Raw genomic sequence first — 20,350 nt, 5'->3', positions numbered from 1 at the left:
AAACAAGAACAAGATCTAAACATACGGATTAAGGTGAGTGCGTCTTTTTAAATTAATTAAAGTATGATGCAATTAGCTACTTTTAGTGTAACAGAAATAAGAGGTATATGAAGAAACGAAACTAAAAATGCAAGAAAACAATTTTTGACTAATGATAATAGAATTCAAATCATTCCTTATGAGAAATCTGAATATGTAAACCTATAATCTATTCTCACTGTAAGCTACACTCTAAACAATAAAAATTATACTATTGTAAGACAATATATGTGAAGTGGATGCACTTTGACTAAGATGGACAGAATTGAAAGTTCAATGAACACACATTTTCTCTTTTGCAATAGAAACCGATTATGATTTTTTTCTTTCTTTTTTTTAATTTTTTTAATTTGGCTAACAAGAACAAAGTATAAAAAGACAAAAAACACAGAATTAAAGAATAAGAACAAAGTGCAACCAAAATTAAGAATAACAAAGATAGAAGTTGAACAATCTAAACAAATAAGAATAAGAAGATAAAGTTAGATAAATTAAACATAAATGATGCCTAAAAATTTATCCAAAACCAAAACTCTAATACCAAATTGCTGTAGAACTCAAGAATCAAATATTACATTCAGAACCCCACATATATTTAGTCTAGATAACTTAAAAGCCTAAACAAACCTTCCTTACCAAACTCACAACTAACCTGTAATTGAGAACTTGGGTGGTTGAAATGAAAGAAGCAAGAATGAATAAACACCACAAGATAATTTGAAAAGTTAATTCAATTCTTGATGCAATAAGAAGAATAGGAATTCTCATTTGTTAAAGTTCTACCAAAGACAATAAAATTCATTCAATAATCGAAGTATCATATTACATTGTAAAAGGGATATTTATAGGCTAAAACACTTAGATTCTGCTAAATGATCATAATTAGATGACCTAGAGAAATATGAACATAATTTAAATGATATAGAGAAACATGATATTAAATGACATAAGAGAACATTGTATTAAATGAGATAGGGGAATATAGTATCAAAATGATTTAGAGAAACATGATATTAAATGACTTAGAGAAATATAATATTAAATAATCTAGAAAAATATAGTATTAAATGACGTAGGAAAATATGAACATAATTTAATTATATAGAAAATAACTAAAATGATCTTAAACATTCATTTTAAATTTTGCACACACACTTGGACGAAATTAATGATCTTCTTTGACTTTTTTTATTCTTCAAATAGTTCACATGTGCTAAATTTTTGTTGTATCCATTTTTGTACAAATCCTTGAAATGTATGTTTTATCTTATTGGTTTAAAATCTTGTGATTGGACCAACTAACATTGTAATATCTTCTTCATGCTTCTCTTTAATGCCTTTTGAACCCATGTCCGCATCATTAAGTTTTGATTTCTTCCACTACTTCCCATACTAGCATTTGGGAGATGTTAGCAATATCACAATGAACCTTGTAGTTTGATAAATCTATCTTGAGGAGAAGAAATAACTTGCGACTTACCAGAGGGGCAACTTCTGTCATCATGATTAATAAGGCTGAAGTAGTAACAACATCATGATACTATTTCATATAGAAAGATCACTCAGTATCCTACACCATTGGCTTTGTTGAAAAGAAATTCTAGAGCAAGAGGTTTGTGAGATATATTAATCTCTACTTTGAGTCTTAAATAATTCGGTTATCTTTTGAGTTTTTTATCTTGTCGATATATTGCTGGTAGCCAATCTTTCTTGTATTTTCTTTATTTGACTTACTTAGGGGAAGCCATTTCCTAAACCAAGCAACTCTTTTCTTGAAATAGCAGTCCTGAACAGTAGTTCAAGCAGTAAGTAATAATACAGTACCTCTAGTGATTCAAATCTCCTTTGCTCTAATCTTCTCTTTTGACATAGTTGTTAAACAAGAATTAAAAGATGTTTGATCAATTGCATTGATTTCCTAAGTATTTAATTACCTCTATATATTATTAGCAATTTGTTTTAGTACTTTTGTGGAATAAGTTTTTGAGGGAGACTCATACCAATAAGCATTCTTCCCCTTTATCATCTTCATTTTTGCCTTCTATCGTTAATCCCAAGTCTTAACATGACATTCGCCTTGTCTTGTTGTTTATCGGATCTATGGCTTGATCTCATTGATCCATTTCCACTTGGATATGATGAAAAGATGCAAAGCTATGGCTGAGCTTGATGGGAATAGGAGATGAGGAGGAATTTGAGGAAGGAATGAGATTAAAATAAGACGATGATTGGAAAAGACTACCGGAGAGAACTACCATTCAATTGTAATTTAATTGACTGTAAAAATACTTTTTCTGATCTAAATCTCATATAATAGCATTATATAGTCCTTGGTTTTAGTCAATAAATTTTTTTTTTTTTTTATATTTCTCAAATTCATTAGAAAGTAAAATTTTTCTCTTAAGCTATGTTTGGAATAAATTAATTCAAAATTTGTATGAGATTTAATTTTTCACCATACTTATTTGACTAAGAGAACGCAAATAGTATTAATATTATAATAAAACTTGGTTAACATATAGATATATGTATATACTGAAACCATGGATTTTTGATTTATTAAATTTGATGGAACCAGAGAAATGCGTTGTCCTTATTCTACATAAAATTTTCATGTAATGTTCTTATTTATAGTTTGTTTCTAGAACCAGTTTATATATGATATGATTAGATTAATTAATTATACACCACATAGAGTATAATTAACTATATATATATATCTCTAATCAGCTATTGGATCAAGTATAACATAGGACATTGAAACAGATTTCTTGTGGGTTTTTCTTTTGTTTGGTGAGAGCGAAAATAATAAAGCTAATTGAGAGCATAGCAGCTCCTGAATATAAAATTCTCAATTTCGACAGCTAAAGTACATTTGTATTTACTATTATTAAAATTATCACTCAGTTTTTTTTAATTAATAATATTTTTATTGATATATAATTATAAGTAATTATTAAGATATATAAATTTTTGTTAAAAAATTATATTATAATTACTTGCTGTATCGTCACCTTATATTCATGATCTCATTAATAAAATAAATTAAAATTTACTCCAAATACTTATATGTACGATAACAATAATAATATAATATTATTTAAATAATGATGAAAAGAGAATAAAATTGTGCAGTAAACACGTGATTAGTTGGATTTAATAAATAAATAAATAAATAAAAAAGAGAAAACGAAATGAAGGAGTAATTGGTTGAGGTTAACAAGAAGATGGCCGTCCGGGGAAATAAAAGACGACAAAGGGTGGGGCCCACCTGCTGCACCCATCTCCCACTTGGCCATTTTCCCAATTTAATTTATTCACCTCTTAAATTTAAATATCATTTTTTGCCAACCTAACTTGGTCAACTTTGTTTAATTAACCATGGTTAGTGTATAATAATCATAACACCAAAGTCCACAAAAAATCACACCCCATGGTCAACATCTAGCTAATATGACTCTACTCATGGATTTTTTTTTTTTTTTTTTTTTTTTCTCAAGTATGGCTAAATACACATAAATGTGGGAGAGTGCTATTTTTAGATGATCCAAAGAGTTTTTTTTCCGCGAAATTCAGAATTAATATTTTTTATTAATAAAAAAAAGATATAAATAATAAATTAAAAAAAATAAAACGTAAATTATCAAGTATTTACTATCATTTATCATACTAGAACTTTAATGCTACTCACAAAAACTAGAGGAGTATGAGATTTTATGACAAATTATGTCAAATTTTAGTTAGTGATGTAAAATAATGCAGTACTCATTTAATTAAAGTATATACTCGAATTACTTTATCAATTTGTATATTATTTTTAATAATTGATATCTAAAAAATAACTGTATATAAGAAAAAAAAAATTTGAATTTCAAAAGCTTAATTGCTTAAGGAATTCAGAACTCTTACGTTTAATGAATGAAAAATTATAGTCTTTATGGACGAACTAAAATAATTGGCTATTCTAAAAAAGTTAAATAAAATCTTATAAATCCACGAGTGAGTTAAAGACATTTATCTCTTTTAAGAAAAAATGTAATAAAATCATAAAAACGTGATGAATATACTAAAAAAAAAATTATTAAATAAAATAGAGTACTACTCAGGCACATGAAGTGAATCCTTCTTGAGAAGAAAGGATGTTTATGAAAAACAATACCAGGTTTAGGAAGAGACAAAACACTAAGGCCTACAACTTGAGTAATAAAGGGAAATACATGCCTTTATCATATCAAAACTATTTACTGATTTGCATCAAAAGACGCATTTATGGGTGTTAAGAATAATGATACATTCTCTAAGTCTTCCCCAAATGAATACAGATGTCTGAAAAGGTGTATTTTTGAAAAATCAAAGTCAACTTAGACTCAAAGAGTATTTTATTTAAGATTTTGATATAGGTTGGTGACAAAGTAAAGGATGATATGAGATAAACTATGAGAGAGTGGTAGGTTGGTCTCCTAAGTGTTGGTTTAGAATTTATGCAGGCTTAATTAGGCTAGACTAGGTTAATAACCATAGTGGTTTCATATATTTTTATCTTATAATAAGTAGCGATTCACAAGTTTTCTCCCTAGAGAGATACTTCGATGGTCAAGTTAGTAGAATAAAAGGAAGGCAAGCTTAAGAAGTACGAAAATAAAGATTGAGAGTGTAGAGTATAAATTTGACATTTGCCTTATCTAGATTTAGTGTAATCTCATAATGCCCAAAGTTAAGAGCCTAGTAATGGTTCATAGTAGTGACCATCACATCCGTAACAATATCATGATTGTAGTACAACCATAACATTGATAATAATTACCTTGTGATGAATAGTTTCGAGTATTAATGACTTTCTTATAACTAGTTATAGTTAAGAAGATTTAACCAAATTAGTTAGCATGTATTCCTTGACCTTCTACCACCTATCAAACCATATGTTAGATAATGTGCCATATGACATGTCAAATGTCTTTTTCTTTATTGAATATATCAGTTGGAGACATAAAAAAATATCATGTTTCTATAAAATAAGGACTTAATTATTTCTTCTAAGGTGGTTCAATATATACTTTATTGTGTTTGTTTTTTTGGAGAGCTTGTGTCTCTATTTAAGAAGATGTAATTTTTCTTTTTGAGAATATTTTTCATGATGGAGTAAAAAAAAAAAGGAGATTAAAGCTTGGTTTCTAATAAGTGTCTATTGACACTTATTTTTTTATGGATAAAAGAAAGATAAGTTAAAAAGTCATAGGAGAATTTTAAGATGTTTTGATATAGGCTCAAGACTAAATGGTAACATTATAAGATTCGCTTGATGAAGGTGTTGATTCAAGTGCAACTATGTTGATGATTATGAATTTGATATGCTAGTTTGTTGAATTTTCAGTTATTTATTTAGATTTACTTTTTGGTGCTTGCTTATTTTATATTGTGATTTTGAAACCATTAACAAAAAGGACTAAGTTAAGTTAGCTTTATTAAAATATATGTTATTGTATAGAAGGGCTACGGTGGGTAGTGATTAGGTGGTTCTATCTATACTACTAACATCCTATATGTCTTTATTGATATTCATTGTTGGGGTGATAAAGAAGATTGAGTATGCCATTTGAAGTTTTTTAAGGCGGATTTTTAAGAACTTGAAAGATTATAATATTAATATAGAATCAATTTAATCAACTGAGAATTTAATAGATTTAAGATTAATAAATATTTAAAATATGACTAATTGGCCATTATTAAAATGATATACAGGTTTAGATATGGGATTTATGTCCTCACGCATAAGTCCCAAGAGGTATCATTATTATTTATAAGAATTGTTGATTGTGGGAATATTATAACTTTAAACAAATCATTAACTAGTTATAACTTTTGAATTTGTGTGGATAATAAAAAAAGAAAGTAAAATTTTTAATTAATGTTTGGATTGGTGATATGATATTTAAGAGAGCTTTTCAACAATTTTTCATTCTTTTAGGATTAAGAATGCTCACGCAAGCAAGTTGAGGTGTTGGGAGTGCATTTCTCAGTATTAAAATGTTTATTTAAGTACAGATACTTTTGAGTGATATATTAGAATTTGAGAAGTTTATAAACTATCATTAATTTTATTTTCTGTAATGAAGAAAACTCGAATCACCTAGTGTAGAAAGTTAAACACAATAGTTAACTTTTCAATTAAATCTTTTAAAAGTTCTAGTTTCTTTGGATAAAGACGATATTGTTTCCACTAAATTCAAAGGTTTTAAAATTAAACTTCGAACGTCAAGGTTTTTGTTTAGTAGGTGCTTTGGTGCAAAATCTTGATTTTATGATCATTACAATAGTGTCACTATAAATTTATATTTACAATAGATGTCTTTTAGAGCATTATGAAAGTATAGATAATTTGTGCTCAATGTCATTTCTTTTGGAATGTATAGCTTTTATGTATAACATAAAAAGGGTAAAACATATGTTTTAACATCATTAGTCATCTTGTTTTTCTTAGTGGTGGGTTAAGAGGGAATTTTTTTCCTTAGTATTTTTTTATAGTTATTTAGTCAATATGGGGAATTAGAATTAGTGAGTCGTTTTTTGTGTGGGTTTTGGTCTTGATGAAAGTAGGTGAAGTTTAAGTTAACTTGTTGGATGAAAGTTTTCTTTCCATCTTTACACCTAAATTTACATAATTAGAGTTAAACACACATGTGAAAATGAAGAGTTTTCTACCTTGACAAAGACTTAGTTTTATCATAATAAAAAGTATGAATAAACTTTATTAAATAAACAAGAAAAGCACTTCCTATATTATCAATCAACCAAACTTTACTATTACTAAAAGTAAGATCTTTGTATGTTATTGCATATTAACAAAGTAAAGGCACACACACACACATAGTGTGTAACTATGGATAGATATCTATATATATGTATATGCTTCTTAGGGCGTTTAATAACAATGTCATAATCTATGGTAGTGAGTTGTTGAAATAAGGATGATAAGAAGCATTCACATTCATCTCTTCATAAAACTTGATTATCGTATTCTATTAGTAAAGTACTACTCTTTAACTGCATTATTTCCTCCTAAAAAAAGTTAATACTCTATACCAATATGTGAAAGTTAGATCTCAATGACTCTTTTAGAAGAAAACTACTTCAATTTAGAAGCAAAAATATTCTATGACGATTATGCAGTATTAATGAATATACACTTTTTGAAAGTATTTACAATGTAGCAAGATTTCTGGCTATTATGGAGGCTTTATAATTTTTCTTATACTATCCATTTAGTATAATGGTTCTTAATTTTAATTATCTAAATTTATATATACTTTATATAAAACATTATGGTGAAAATATAATATATAACATTATAGTTTAGGAAAGACAAAAATGTTAAATGTAACTTAAGAATTATATTGCTTCTGTAAGATAAGACAAGTGTCAGTAATGATAACATAAATTATAAATGTAACATGTAATTAAAAATATTATAATAGTTTAAGATTCACATTGATAAAACTAAAAATGTATGGTGTAACTTGATGTATACGCAAAGGTCAAAAGATATATTTTCAATAATTTTCTTGTTTAAGGTTGAGCTTTAAATCCATTGAAAGCTTGAATCAAAGAAAATATATTCATTAATAGTTTTTGTAGTTTTGGTATGTTAAAGAGAGACAAAAGATAAAATGGAACATAAAATTTTATAATAAATTAATTTTTCTTTGTTTCAAAATGATTTTAATAATGGAAGAAAATGAGAATGAAAATAAAATATTTTTACTCTACTTTTATTTGAAAGATAATTTTTTTTTTTCAAAACACAGAAGATAATATATTGAATATAAACGCGAATTCAATTTATTTTGTTTAAAATTACTAAGTTTTTTTGTGTGTGTTTTTTTCATATCCCTTAGGAATATTATTCTTTTAAACATTATTTTAACTCTCAAATTTCCTTTATTTTACTTTTTATGCGAAATAATAAAATATTTTACTACTATATTAAATATTACTCTATCCAAATAAGATAATGTAATTTAATTTTTGTTATATTTTTTATTCCATCACCCTCATTTTTATTTCATTAATCTCCATCTCTTTGTGCTCAAAACAAACTTGAGTTGAAAAAGAAACTTCATTTAAGAAGTAGGATTTATGAATGTATCTCTAAAGAACTTCACTTGAGACATGGAATCAATCATTTAAATATGAAAAATATAATGTAACTTTTTCAATTAAATTTGGCTTTATAATTAATTAAAAAAAAAAAAAGTAAACAAGGAAGAAACCAACAAAATATTTTAGGGAACACACGGCCTCAAAAGCGAGTGGAGTTTGCAATCACCAATTTGGTTTGTACAAGTAAAATAAATATATAAATAGGAGGAATGAATATAAAATTTATATATTTAAGCTTTCGTGGTAAGGGAAATGACTGCGTCTTGAGTTTTTGTCCCCCTCGCCTTCCTCCTCCTTACCTTCTCTTTCACTCTGCGTTTTCTCCTTCCATCATCTTCTTCTTCTTAATTTTTTTTTTCTTTCCCCCTTTTTCTTTCTCTCTCCTCCTCTTTTAAAATCTATTATTCTTCGAGTCCCGGAGCCTACCTTTCCTTTTCTTTTTCCTCTTCTTTATAATTTTTCTCACAATAAACAAACTCTTTCAAACAGTTTAATTTTAATCTCTTTATTTTAATCCTTAATATATTTTTTTTTTCTCTTCTTTAATTTCCTGTTTCCTGCTTTTGATGTTGGCATGGCCGGTCTTGATCTAGGCACTGCTTCTCGCTACGTTCATCAACTCCACAGACCAGACCTTCACCAACCTGACCTTGAAGATCACCAAGAAGCTGGAGGAGGACCCACCGGCGGTCAGTTCTCCGACGACGGAGCTTCCCACCAAGGTGCCAACTCCGGTTCGGGAGACCTCGTTGCGCGTCGCCCACGAGGTAGACCGCCTGGTTCGAAGAACAAACCAAAGCCTCCAGTAATCATAACGCGCGAGAGCGCTAACACCCTCCGTGCCCACATTCTTGAAGTTGGAAACGGCTGCGACGTGTTCGACTGCGTTGCTAACTACGCCCGCAGGCGGCAGCGTGGAATATGCGTACTGAGCGGGAGCGGTACGGTGACGAACGTGAGCATCAGGCAACCAGCTGCAGCTGGAGCGATCGTTACGCTTCATGGAAGATTCGAGATACTTTCCCTTTCTGGTTCCTTTCTTCCGCCGCCAGCTCCCCCTGGGGCCACCAGCTTGACCATATTTCTTGCTGGCGGGCAGGGCCAAGTGGTGGGAGGCAACGTAGTCGGCGAGCTTGTGGCTGCTGGGCCAGTCATAGTCATCGCGGCATCTTTTACTAATGTGGCATACGAGAGACTCCCGTTGGAAGAAGACGACCAGCTGCAGATGCAGAGCGGCGGTGGCGGCGGCGGCGGAAGTGGCAGCGGCGGAAGCGGTGGCGGGAACTCCATGTTTGCGGAGGCTGCAGGAAGTGGTCAAGGTGGGGGTCTTCCCTTCTTTAATTTGCCGCTGAATATGCCTCCAAACGTGCAGTTACCATTCTGATAATTGAACTTGATTTACTTCTGGATTGTGTGAGAGATTGTTGGATTCGTAAAAGGTCAGAACAAGTTATCATATCTTGTTGATTTTAATTCTTCATCTTCTTCTACTTCTGCCTCTTCTGTTTTTTAAAAACGAAAAGATTCATTAGAATTTAATCCGCGGTGAGAACTTGAACTAAGAGACTCCTCAGATTAGGTCTAACTTGTTCACTCAGCCAAATTCTATTTACTGCTGTTGTTAACTTTAGTATACTACTTAATTTTTTCTTTTTTCCGGGTTTTCTTTTCTTAGGACTAATTTATTGAAATAGGCTTCTTGTTCATGGAGGAAACTAATATTGACAGCTACCATCTTGATTAATGTTATGGGGGAAATGGTTTTCATCATCGTATGCTTTATTTTATATCTCACTTCCACTAATGGCTAATGAACTACTTGTAGTTAAAACTATATACATTAATATTAAGTATATGTATATATATGTGTGTGTGTTAAAGAAATCAACTAGGGTTTTCTCCTCAATGTCTGGTAAGGAGTTAAGATGAGTTGAAGATTTTTCAAGTACTGGTTAAGATGGGAGTGTCTTCTCTTTTGCATTGTTTTCAGGAGGTAATAAATACAGATAGTGTAAAAAATTTTATGACACAAAGCAAGATTTTTTTGACTAGTTTTATATACATATTTTCCCTTGCAAATTAATCTCCAAACTGACATTCTTGATGTTAGCGACCTCACAAGTTACTACATATATATATACACACACACATATACACATATTATAAAAATTAATGAAGCTCCAACTTTGTTTTTTCTTCTCAAATTCTCTTCAACTGATGATCAGACCCACCATCTTAATCTCCATCAATAAGACCATTTACCTACTCCCGGTACGCACGCACACTTTCAGAGACATACACCCATTAATTAATTAAATTTCTCTTTGAACACCCTACAATAGTTTTTGTTTTCTGTGACAAACTAAGCACAGTTACAGAGAAAATAAGTTTTCTATCTTTATCATGGAGTTCAATAACCTTTTTCTTCCTCAGCATGATATAACAGAGTTGTGTTTATGTTTATATATTCTTCATTACATATGGTTCCTCAGCCATGCCACAAATGGCTCCATTAGATAATATTTTTTTAAAAAAGGTTTTATCTAAGTTCATTTACATGTGTTTATAGTCATATATCATTATCACAAACATATAAACTTTGCTAATGATTAAAAGGTGATAATGAGAATTAGCATCAAGTTAAAAAAATTTCTAAATGTATTTAGGATTTTTCAAGAAGCTTATTATTATTTTTTTTGTTTATATTTGATATCATAAGTACAAATCCGCCTACATATATTTCTATGAACACATACATTTATAACCATGATTTTTTTGTAAAATTAAAAATATTTTCATTTACCTCTTCAGGGATGATTGCCTCTCATACTGAAGCAGTTTATCACAATCAAATTTTTAATCTCCTTCAATTACATAATGGTAATAAATCATTAAAGTCATCCTGCTGCTTAAAATATGAGTATGCAAGTAATTATTGAATGTGATAATTAATTTGTTTTAAATCTTTGTCAAAAATTATAAATTTAAATTGTATTAATCACATTTGTTAATTAATCTGCTATATTAGAGTAGCTCATAATGTCTGTATCTCTATCTGTATATAAATTTAATATGTTGATTTGAAAAAAAGAACTTTTTTTTTTGTATACTTTTTTAATTTATACTAACTTTTTTTTGTTTAATTATTTAATAGGTCATTGCGTATGAGCTTCAATTAATTTAAAAGTTGAATTACATCAAACACACTAAATTATTTGAGCCGTTTTTGTAATACACTTGCTAGGTTGTCAAGCATTCTTTTCAGTTGCCGTTCTATTCGTTTGTAAGGTCAGCTCATATTCTATTTGACCCAAAATTAATTACAATATATCTTAACTAAGAATGTTATGTTAATAATTATTTATTCATATATATATACAAACATACACACACACACGTACTATCACAATTTTCTTTCCTTTCCAGAATCCAGACCCTAGTCTAATGTAGATAATGTAGTGATGAAAGGCTTTTGCAAAAAGATGATGATAAATCAGTTTCTGCATTTTGATATGTGTATGTGTATATAGATCTGTAGAATTAATTAATGCTAACTATAGTGGAGACTAAATTTATTGTAAACCCTTCAAGCACTAGTCAGTAGGGTCTAAGGCTTTTCGCTAAGAATATCAATTAGAGAAATCAATTAAACTAGTTTTAATATTAGTGATCAACATGTTCTGGATGATGGATTGATAGATGAAGTTAGTGGACTACTTAAATATTGAAAATATATGCATATGTATGTACGTATGTTAAAAACTTACTTTATACTCCACTGGGAATCTATCTGTACGTGTGTTTATATATATATATATATATATGTAGATAGGTTGGACATTTGAAAATGCTGGCCTTGCTTCCAATTAATTAAACCCTAATGAACAGTGTTGATAACAGCCAATCCATGAAACAAGTTGATAATTAAAATTTTTTTTTGCTTATCTTTAGAGAATTGCTTTTGATTCCTTGAAAAGCATTACCTTAAGAATATGCTGCAAATATTTCCCTTTCTAGGCTGCATTTTATTAGAGTTAATCAAATATTTAATTTTCTATATGGCCTTCATCTTCCCTGTATGAATATTAAGCATGCTCGGTTCCCTTTCTTCGCAGTACGCTCAATATACATACATATATATATATATATATATATATATATTGATGAACAAGAGACTGTCAAGAATTCCATCTTGAGGAGCATTTAGGTGATTAATCCTTCATATAGTAATATCTATTCATATAGATATAATGATATATCCTCTTTATTTTCTTAAAAAAAAATAAAATAGGAGAGTGGATTGTATCTAATTCATTAAGATTAAAGGCAATAAGAAACTTAATTTTTTTGCAGAAATCTGTGAATATATATATATATATGTATAACGATTAGCACTGTTCATCTTTTAACTATTAAAAGTTGTATAACTTGTTTTATTGGTACAAACACTTTGCAGCTGTATTGAAACAGAGTTGTCTGAAACTCTTTAACATTTATAAGAATTGCTAATTTAGCAATAACTGGTAAAGCATTAATTTATGTAAAGAGAGTTTGTGTTGTCTATACAGAAAAAGAAATAAAATTAAAAAAATAAAAACCGGCCAGATATATTTGTCACTTGTTTAATTTATATAGCGTTCTAAATTTGTTCAAATGATTGTCTGCATGGCTAGTATATATGTGTGTATGCGTATACTGTATCAAATAATCTAGAATAACTTTTTCTATTATTCTGGTGATGCATAGGGAATTACATGTATGGTATAATAGTTAAAATTAATAATTAAGAATTATATGTATTATATGTATCATTTAATTTCTGTACATTATATATATTATTTAGTTAGAACCTACAAATTTTGGTTGTTCATAACCATCTTTATATTGTGCATATTATATTATAGTTAATTATCAAGTAATGCAATCTGTGTGATGACTACCTTTTGGTTTAATTAGTATCAGTTAGATTATAATAACTTATTCTCATCAAAAGATCTATATATTTAACATGATTATGTATTTGCAATTGAACTGGAATCATTTTGTAACTCTTGTAATAGTTTGCAACATCATAGAGACTATTTTGTCGAAGATCAATTTTAAATATTAACATCATTGTTTAATTTATCCATACTAATTTAGTGCCATTATCTAATCATTGTCAATATAAAAATTAAAATATTCCTAGTTTACATCTTTATTGTTAACATAAAAATTAAATATTTTTCATAAATAATGGATGCAATTATATGTTTGATTATTAACAAATTTCACCTACTCAATTGAGCATAATGCATATATATATATATATAATTACACCCAGATGGTTTATATATTACTTGTCAAATATGGTTTTGACAATTGTGTAGGGATGTTTTACATATGAAGCAAAGATTGGTTAAAAAGGGAATTGACGTAATGGTGTGTGTTATAGAGGAGGAATACATAGTACATCTATTTATAAGGTGTGAATAAGCACACTGTGTTTGAAGTGCGAGTGCTTTTTGACTTTCAAATCAAGAGGGGTAGCATATTATAAATAGTTATCCCAAGGATTGTACTTATTGTTATCTCATATCTATGTTTCATGCTCCATAATAAATGAGATGGAGAGTTATATGGATATTCATAATGGGTTAATAAAAATGAATAATAATGAAATCATGAATCCTCTATGGGAACTCCCCCTGATTAATACATCTTTAGGCAAAGAGGGGTTAATGGGAGTAGGAATGGTTTATAGGGACAAGATGGGTAAAAGTTGTATTTGTATAAATAAGCATAATATATACGCCTCTATATGTTGAGATTACATAAGTACAAGCTTAAGGGAGATATGTTAGTTATGGAATCTATTACAAAGTTGTCATGTTTCTCTTCCTTTATGTGGTATTAGATTACTAGATTATGTAATTAGGTAGCTTATATTTTGTTTACAGAAGTGCTATTTTTATCTGAACAATCTTTTTATATAAAGGAGCTAAGTGTTTCTTCAGTCTCTTTGCTTGCTTAAAATGGTTCAAATCCTATTTAATTAATGGATTGATGCATTTTCCTTAAATATAATATATATATACATGTTGTGTGTGTTTTGTGTTATACCATTTTTTGAATATTTGATTTATCTCACAAATAATATTTTATAAATAATAGTCATTCTAAAGTATATATTCATGGATGATATGATAGATAATTATTGATTAAAAACTTAAAGTACATTTTTTTTGCTAGATAAAAAAGGGTTTATTTAATAAAGTAGATAATATAAGCCGACAATAGGTATTGTTGTACAATATTACAATAATAAGGCCTAAGAATAAAGAGAGGCACAAAAAAAAAGAAACATATAAAATGCTCTCTAAACACTAACTTAGTTATACAATAGCCTCCTCAACCTGCCAAAAGATTAATAAGAGAAGCAAAAAGGAAAAAAAAAACAATGTTGACCATCATTAATATCTTACCAAATAGATCTCCAACCCCCCCACACCCCCAAGTTTGAGAGCTCATCTTATAAGCATATGATCACTTGTGGTTTGTGCCTGAAGTACTTTCAACTAGATTCAATATATATAAACATCTCTAATTCTAGCCACAAATATGAATATTCCTACTGTGTATATGTATTGATTTCTTGATAAATGACAAATATTTGATTATGACTAATTGCATATCTGATAGCAAAGACAATTAAATGTGTTAAAAAGTATTTGTAAACTGAAGGAAAAAAGAAAAAGACATAAAGAAATGATCTTAAGAGATGTCAAGGAAGAGCTTTAAAAAGAAATTATAGAAATAGAGTTTGTAGGTATCATCTCCAGAAGTTAGTGTGATCTTTATTATGGTTTAAGAAGAAAGTCATCTTAATCATGTAATCAAATTTTCTAAAGAAAAAGACTTATTAAAATAATTTACAAATTAAATGTTTTAAAAACATAAAAAATCCTAATATTAGAAACACTTGGGCTTTACTTGAGTCACGTTAATATCTACCTGAAGTTTTTACCTTTTTAAAAAAGATAATGAACATAGTTTTTAGAACTATTTGTTTCTAATAGTTAATTTTATGTCTGTATTATAAATATCATCTACCTAATTTTGAATTATGAGAGTGAGAAAAAAATCCATAAAAGAAAAGAGAGAGTGCCTTAATGAGTGAGAAAAAATAAGATTTCAAGTAGAAAACAAAATATCATTTTTCAAAATCTTTTTTCCTCCTCTACCTTCTCCTCTTTAGCTTTATGGATAACATCGATCTTAATGAAGGAGCTTCGATGTAACTTTCTAAATTTTCTTTGAATTATCTCTTTATGAAACACATGTACAATTCTTTTATAGGTAGTTTATTACTTAAGGTGATATTCCCTTTATATTTTTATGTAAGATTATTATAGTTTTTCTTTAATATATTAATGATTTTAGTTAATTTACCAAAAGATGAAAGGATATTAGCTTATATACTATTTATATTATTTACTTAATTTAATTTGTTTGTAACTTTTGTAAACTTCACATAACTATATAAGAGAATATTATTGTAAGAATTAATTAGACAAGAATAAAAGTTATCTTATCTTTTTCAAAGATAATTATTCTCTTGATTTCCAATTACTATCTATATGAGAGTTGTCAAGTTCTATAACTTCCATATGGATTAGTTTAGTGTCAAAGTATTTTGATCGTACATGTGTATGGTTAAGACTAGAAGTGGTTATAAGGAGACAATTGAACCCTTTCTATCTTTAACATTCACCAAAGACCCTAAAAAAGAACCATGAATGTTGAGTCTATTATAATGGCACAATACTTTACTATAGCCCACTTAGCCAAGCAAATTGCTAGTCTGTCTAAAAAGATGACAAAAATTATGTTTTGGATGGAGGATCAATCTTGTGCTGATTCTAATAGAAACTCCACAGAAACAATTAAAAATCTTGATCCAAGTTTTCAAAAGAAGAAAAATGAGCCTCAAGAAAAAGAAGAGGAAAGGGGACCAAGACCTTTAAAAGTGGAGGTAAAAATTGATATTCAATCGTATGATGGTTCGATTGATACTAAGAAATTAGATTCTTAAATCAACCAATTAGAAACTTATTTTACCTTATATAGGTATAATAGTGAAAAGAAGGTCTCATTAATGAGACTAAAAATGATAAGCTATGCCTTAGAATGCTAGATTCATATATACAAACCCATGAGCCTGAATAAATAACTTGAGACAATTTCTTGTATCTCATTCAAAAAGAACTTTATCTAATGGGTTACCAAGAAGATCGGTGGATAGAATGGCACAACCTATGCTAGAAATGAGACCAATTAATTCAAGAATATACCACTAAGTTTAGATGTCTAGTTGTGTCTTTTGGAGTTTTAATGGATTCACCTGAGACATTCATGAAAAATGCATCTAAGACTATTGTCACGTATAAGCATTGAGATCTCACTTTATAAACCAAACGATATGTTTAACGCAAGTATGATAACTATGACCATCGAAAAGAAAAATAGTTATATTGAGAAATCATTTGATGGCTCAAAGTTAGGCTCATCAAAACATAAAAAGTTTAAGAAAGTTACTTCAACCTTATCATCCTCATCATCAATACCAAGTGTTAGAAGGTACTATGACCACTATAGGATCGAGATTCATACAAAAGAGATGTTGCAAGTTGTAACCAAGGTTAAACCTAAAAAAAAGACAAAAACGTAAGACTGTGGCAACAACAACTAGGGGAATTAAGCCTATAGTAGTTTATCAGGTTCAAAAAACATATCCAAGCTTACTTCTAATGGCAACACAAAAATTTATGGACCTAGAGTTACTTACAAGACTTGACGAACAATAGTAGTTGTTGGTCCTTAAAATCCAGTAAAACAAGAGGTGATTACTATCATAGTGGATAATGAAAGCCAAATAAACCTCATTTCTAAGTAATTGGTGCAAAATTTAGGATTGTCTATGACCCCTCACAATAAGCCATACTCGTTAGGTTAGATTCAACAAGATGTTTGGCTTCAAGTTAATCGATAATGCACCTTTCGATTTACTGTGATTTAGTCAATTTATTGATAAAGTGACCTATGAGGTGCTTCCACTTGATATATGCTAAGTGGTACTTTAAAATATTTATTTATCGGGTCGAGATGCTATTTATTATTTTTAAGCTCAAAAAATGTAGTTTACTATAGAATGAAGAAAATACCTTTTTTTCTGGTGAAAAGATGATACAAACTGCTAATTTGATCACTGCATATTAAGGCAAACAAATGATTAACTTGTCAAAAAATTTTGTATAAATATTTATACAATCTTCTAAAGATAAATGACCCGTAGCGACAACCAATATTGTTAATCCAACTCACGTGACTATTGCTAGGTCATCTCAAAATAAAGCGAAAAATGATTTTAAAAAGTTGTGCAAGGAATTTTTGATATATTTTCTTAAGAACGAGGTTTACCACAAAAATGGAAAGTAGAACACGAGATCTTACTCATCTAATATTCAACACTTTTGAATTTAAGCATGTATCATTATTATATGTGAGAGAATAAAGAAGTAAAGATGCAAGTTTATAATTTGCTTGAAAGTGGTGCTATAAAACTAAATAATTCAACTTGTGGATCACTAGTGGTTCTTGTTCCTAAGAGAGATAGTGGTTGGCTTATATATATTAACTATCGTGCCTTGAACTAAATCACAATAAATAACTAATACCATCTTCTTAGAATAGATTATCTTTTGGATCAAGTAAAACATGCTTATTATTTCATAAAGTTGGATATAAAATCTTGTTAGCATTTAGCATGGATATGATAAATAGATTATTAGAAGATGACTTTTAAGACAAGATAAGGTCTATTCAAGTGGTTAGTCATACCATTTAGACTTTGTAATGCTCTTTCTACATTTATGCAGTTGATGAATGTTGTCTTGTAACATTTCCTCGATTAATTTGACATTGTTTATCTTGATGACATTCTCCTCTACAACCGTACTCAGGAAGAATACCTAAATCATTTGAGAAAAGTATTCGAGTTGCTACAAAAACATAAACTATGTATTAATAAGAAGAAATGTGAGTTTAGACAGTTATCATTAGTATGCCTTGGATTCATTGTAGGTAATGGAGAATTACAAATAGATCCATAAAAAGTGAAGGCTATTTGAGAGTGACATAGGCCAATAAGTGTGACTAAAATTGGAAGTTTTATGGGAGCTTATCAATATATTAAAAAATTTATTTGGAATTTCTCAATGATAAATGCTTCCTCACTTGAGCTGACAAAAGTAAACCGTCGATTTGAGCAAACTGAGAAGCATGAGGACACGTTTCATCTTTTAAAAGAGAAGATATGTGAGGCGTTTATTTCAGTTTTACCAAATGTACAAAAGCTTTTTAAACACGAGACTGATGCATATGGATATAAAATAGGTATTTTTTTATGCAAAAAAAAGGAAGACCTGTTGCTTACTATCCTGAATTGTTTCAAGAGTCTTAAAAGAACTACCTAATTTATGATAAAGAGTTGTTTGCCCTACACTAAGTCGTAAAACATTAGCGTGGGTATCTTTTAGGTTAAGAAAAGTAGTTTAAACTAATTACTAGCCTCTTTAATACCTTCAGACACATTATAAATTACGACAAGCTTGCCACATAAAATAGATGACCTACGTTCAATAATTTAACTTGGCCATCAAGTATAAAAAAGGACTTCGAAATAAATTGGTTAATATGTTATCTCAACTGTCGATAACAACACTTTGCATGTTTGTTGTGATGAAGATTCAATGAAGAATACATGAAGAAGGCATCAACTTGTATGACCTTAATCCAAATTTTTATGATATAATGACTATGGTAAAAATGGAAAAACCATCAAAATTTATTTTATGGTCTAATATATAAGATATTATTTTCATCTATTATCCAATAATGACCTAGGCTAAGGATAATATCAAACTTTAATACCCAATCTATATGATGTGTATTTTTTAAATAATCATATTTGAGAAACTTTTTTCTTCTTATACCATTGTCATGAGCTTTCGAATTTATTCAAAGATATTTTATAGGATGCTCTCTTTTACTGAAAATAATATATCGTTTATTATTATTAAGATAATTTAAGAAAAAATTCAAGTTGTACCTTGTTACTAGACTGAGCAAGATATATGAAAGTAAGATTAGTCTTCTAATATCATAGCACAAATCTCTTATATAATATCATTGACGGTGGAACTAGAAAAAATTCAATGTAAAAATCTGTTTTTAATCATTTAAAAAATATGTTTATAGAAAATATATTAGGTTCTTTCCATCACATTGATCCACAACCAAAGATTTCATAAAACGTCTGTAGAAATTGTATCTCATTCATGATTTCATCATAATCATATTCTCACTCATTTATGATTCATCATGTATTTTATAATTTTAATGAAGTTAGAAATTGATGTATAAGTAACACAATAGTAAAACAACAAAAACATCTTTATTAATATAAAAATAACTATTATTTCATTTTTAAAATAAAATTATTATGATACATACATTATATTTAATTAGCTTGTCTAAACATATTATTACTAGTAACTTGGTTAATTTTCACAAAATTTTCATTTTAATGCTTTTTGTAAAGTTATTTTTCACTATTACTAGTAACTTAAGAGAAGCTTACTTTTTCTTTTTACCCCAAGTATGAAGGAGAGGCATATAAGAGAAGCTACATGTCGGTATGATTCTGTATGATGACTTAACATGTTACCATGGTCACCATCTCGCATGGATGGCAGTGATGAGTTGTATGGTAATCTTTATAGGAAAAAATAGGAAAAAGATATGGGTATAAAAATGGTGTTGTGTACGTGACACTCCTCAAATTTATTATTTCTTGCTTCTTTTCTTTTCTTTTTTATTTTTTTTTACAATTTTTAATATTTATTCCCTTCTTTAACATTAATCAAGGAATGAGAAAAATAGTCAAACCAATGAAACCTTTCTAAAATTTAGAATTGGAGTCAAATTCGTATAGCTACATACACACACGTACTAACCTATATATATATATATACAGATATACATTTGTACCAATAAATGTTTAACTGTATTAATTATTCAATACACCCATGTACGCAAAATATATACATGTATT

The 20,350-nt window shown here is 28.7% G+C and overlaps 1 protein-coding gene across 1 annotated transcript; it reads left to right on the top strand.

Annotated features, from left to right (window-relative positions):
- Positions 1–8,446: 8,446 nt before the first annotated feature.
- LOC110825999 (Putative AT-hook DNA-binding family protein) lies at positions 8,447–9,850 on the top strand. The gene has a single exon (XM_022056567.2). The coding sequence runs from the start codon at positions 8,771–8,773 to the stop codon at positions 9,578–9,580; it is 810 nt and encodes a 269-aa protein (XP_021912259.2). The 5' UTR covers positions 8,447–8,770; the 3' UTR covers positions 9,581–9,850.
- Positions 9,851–20,350: the final 10,500 nt, after the last annotated feature.

Source organism: Carica papaya, chromosome 3 (genome assembly GCF_054855325.1).
Source record: "Carica papaya isolate Zhongbai chromosome 3, ASM5485532v1, whole genome shotgun sequence".
Lineage (NCBI taxonomy): Eukaryota > Viridiplantae > Streptophyta > Magnoliopsida > Brassicales > Caricaceae > Carica > Carica papaya.
Note: the sequence above shows the minus strand (reverse complement) of the source record. Positions and strands in the feature narration are given on the sequence as shown.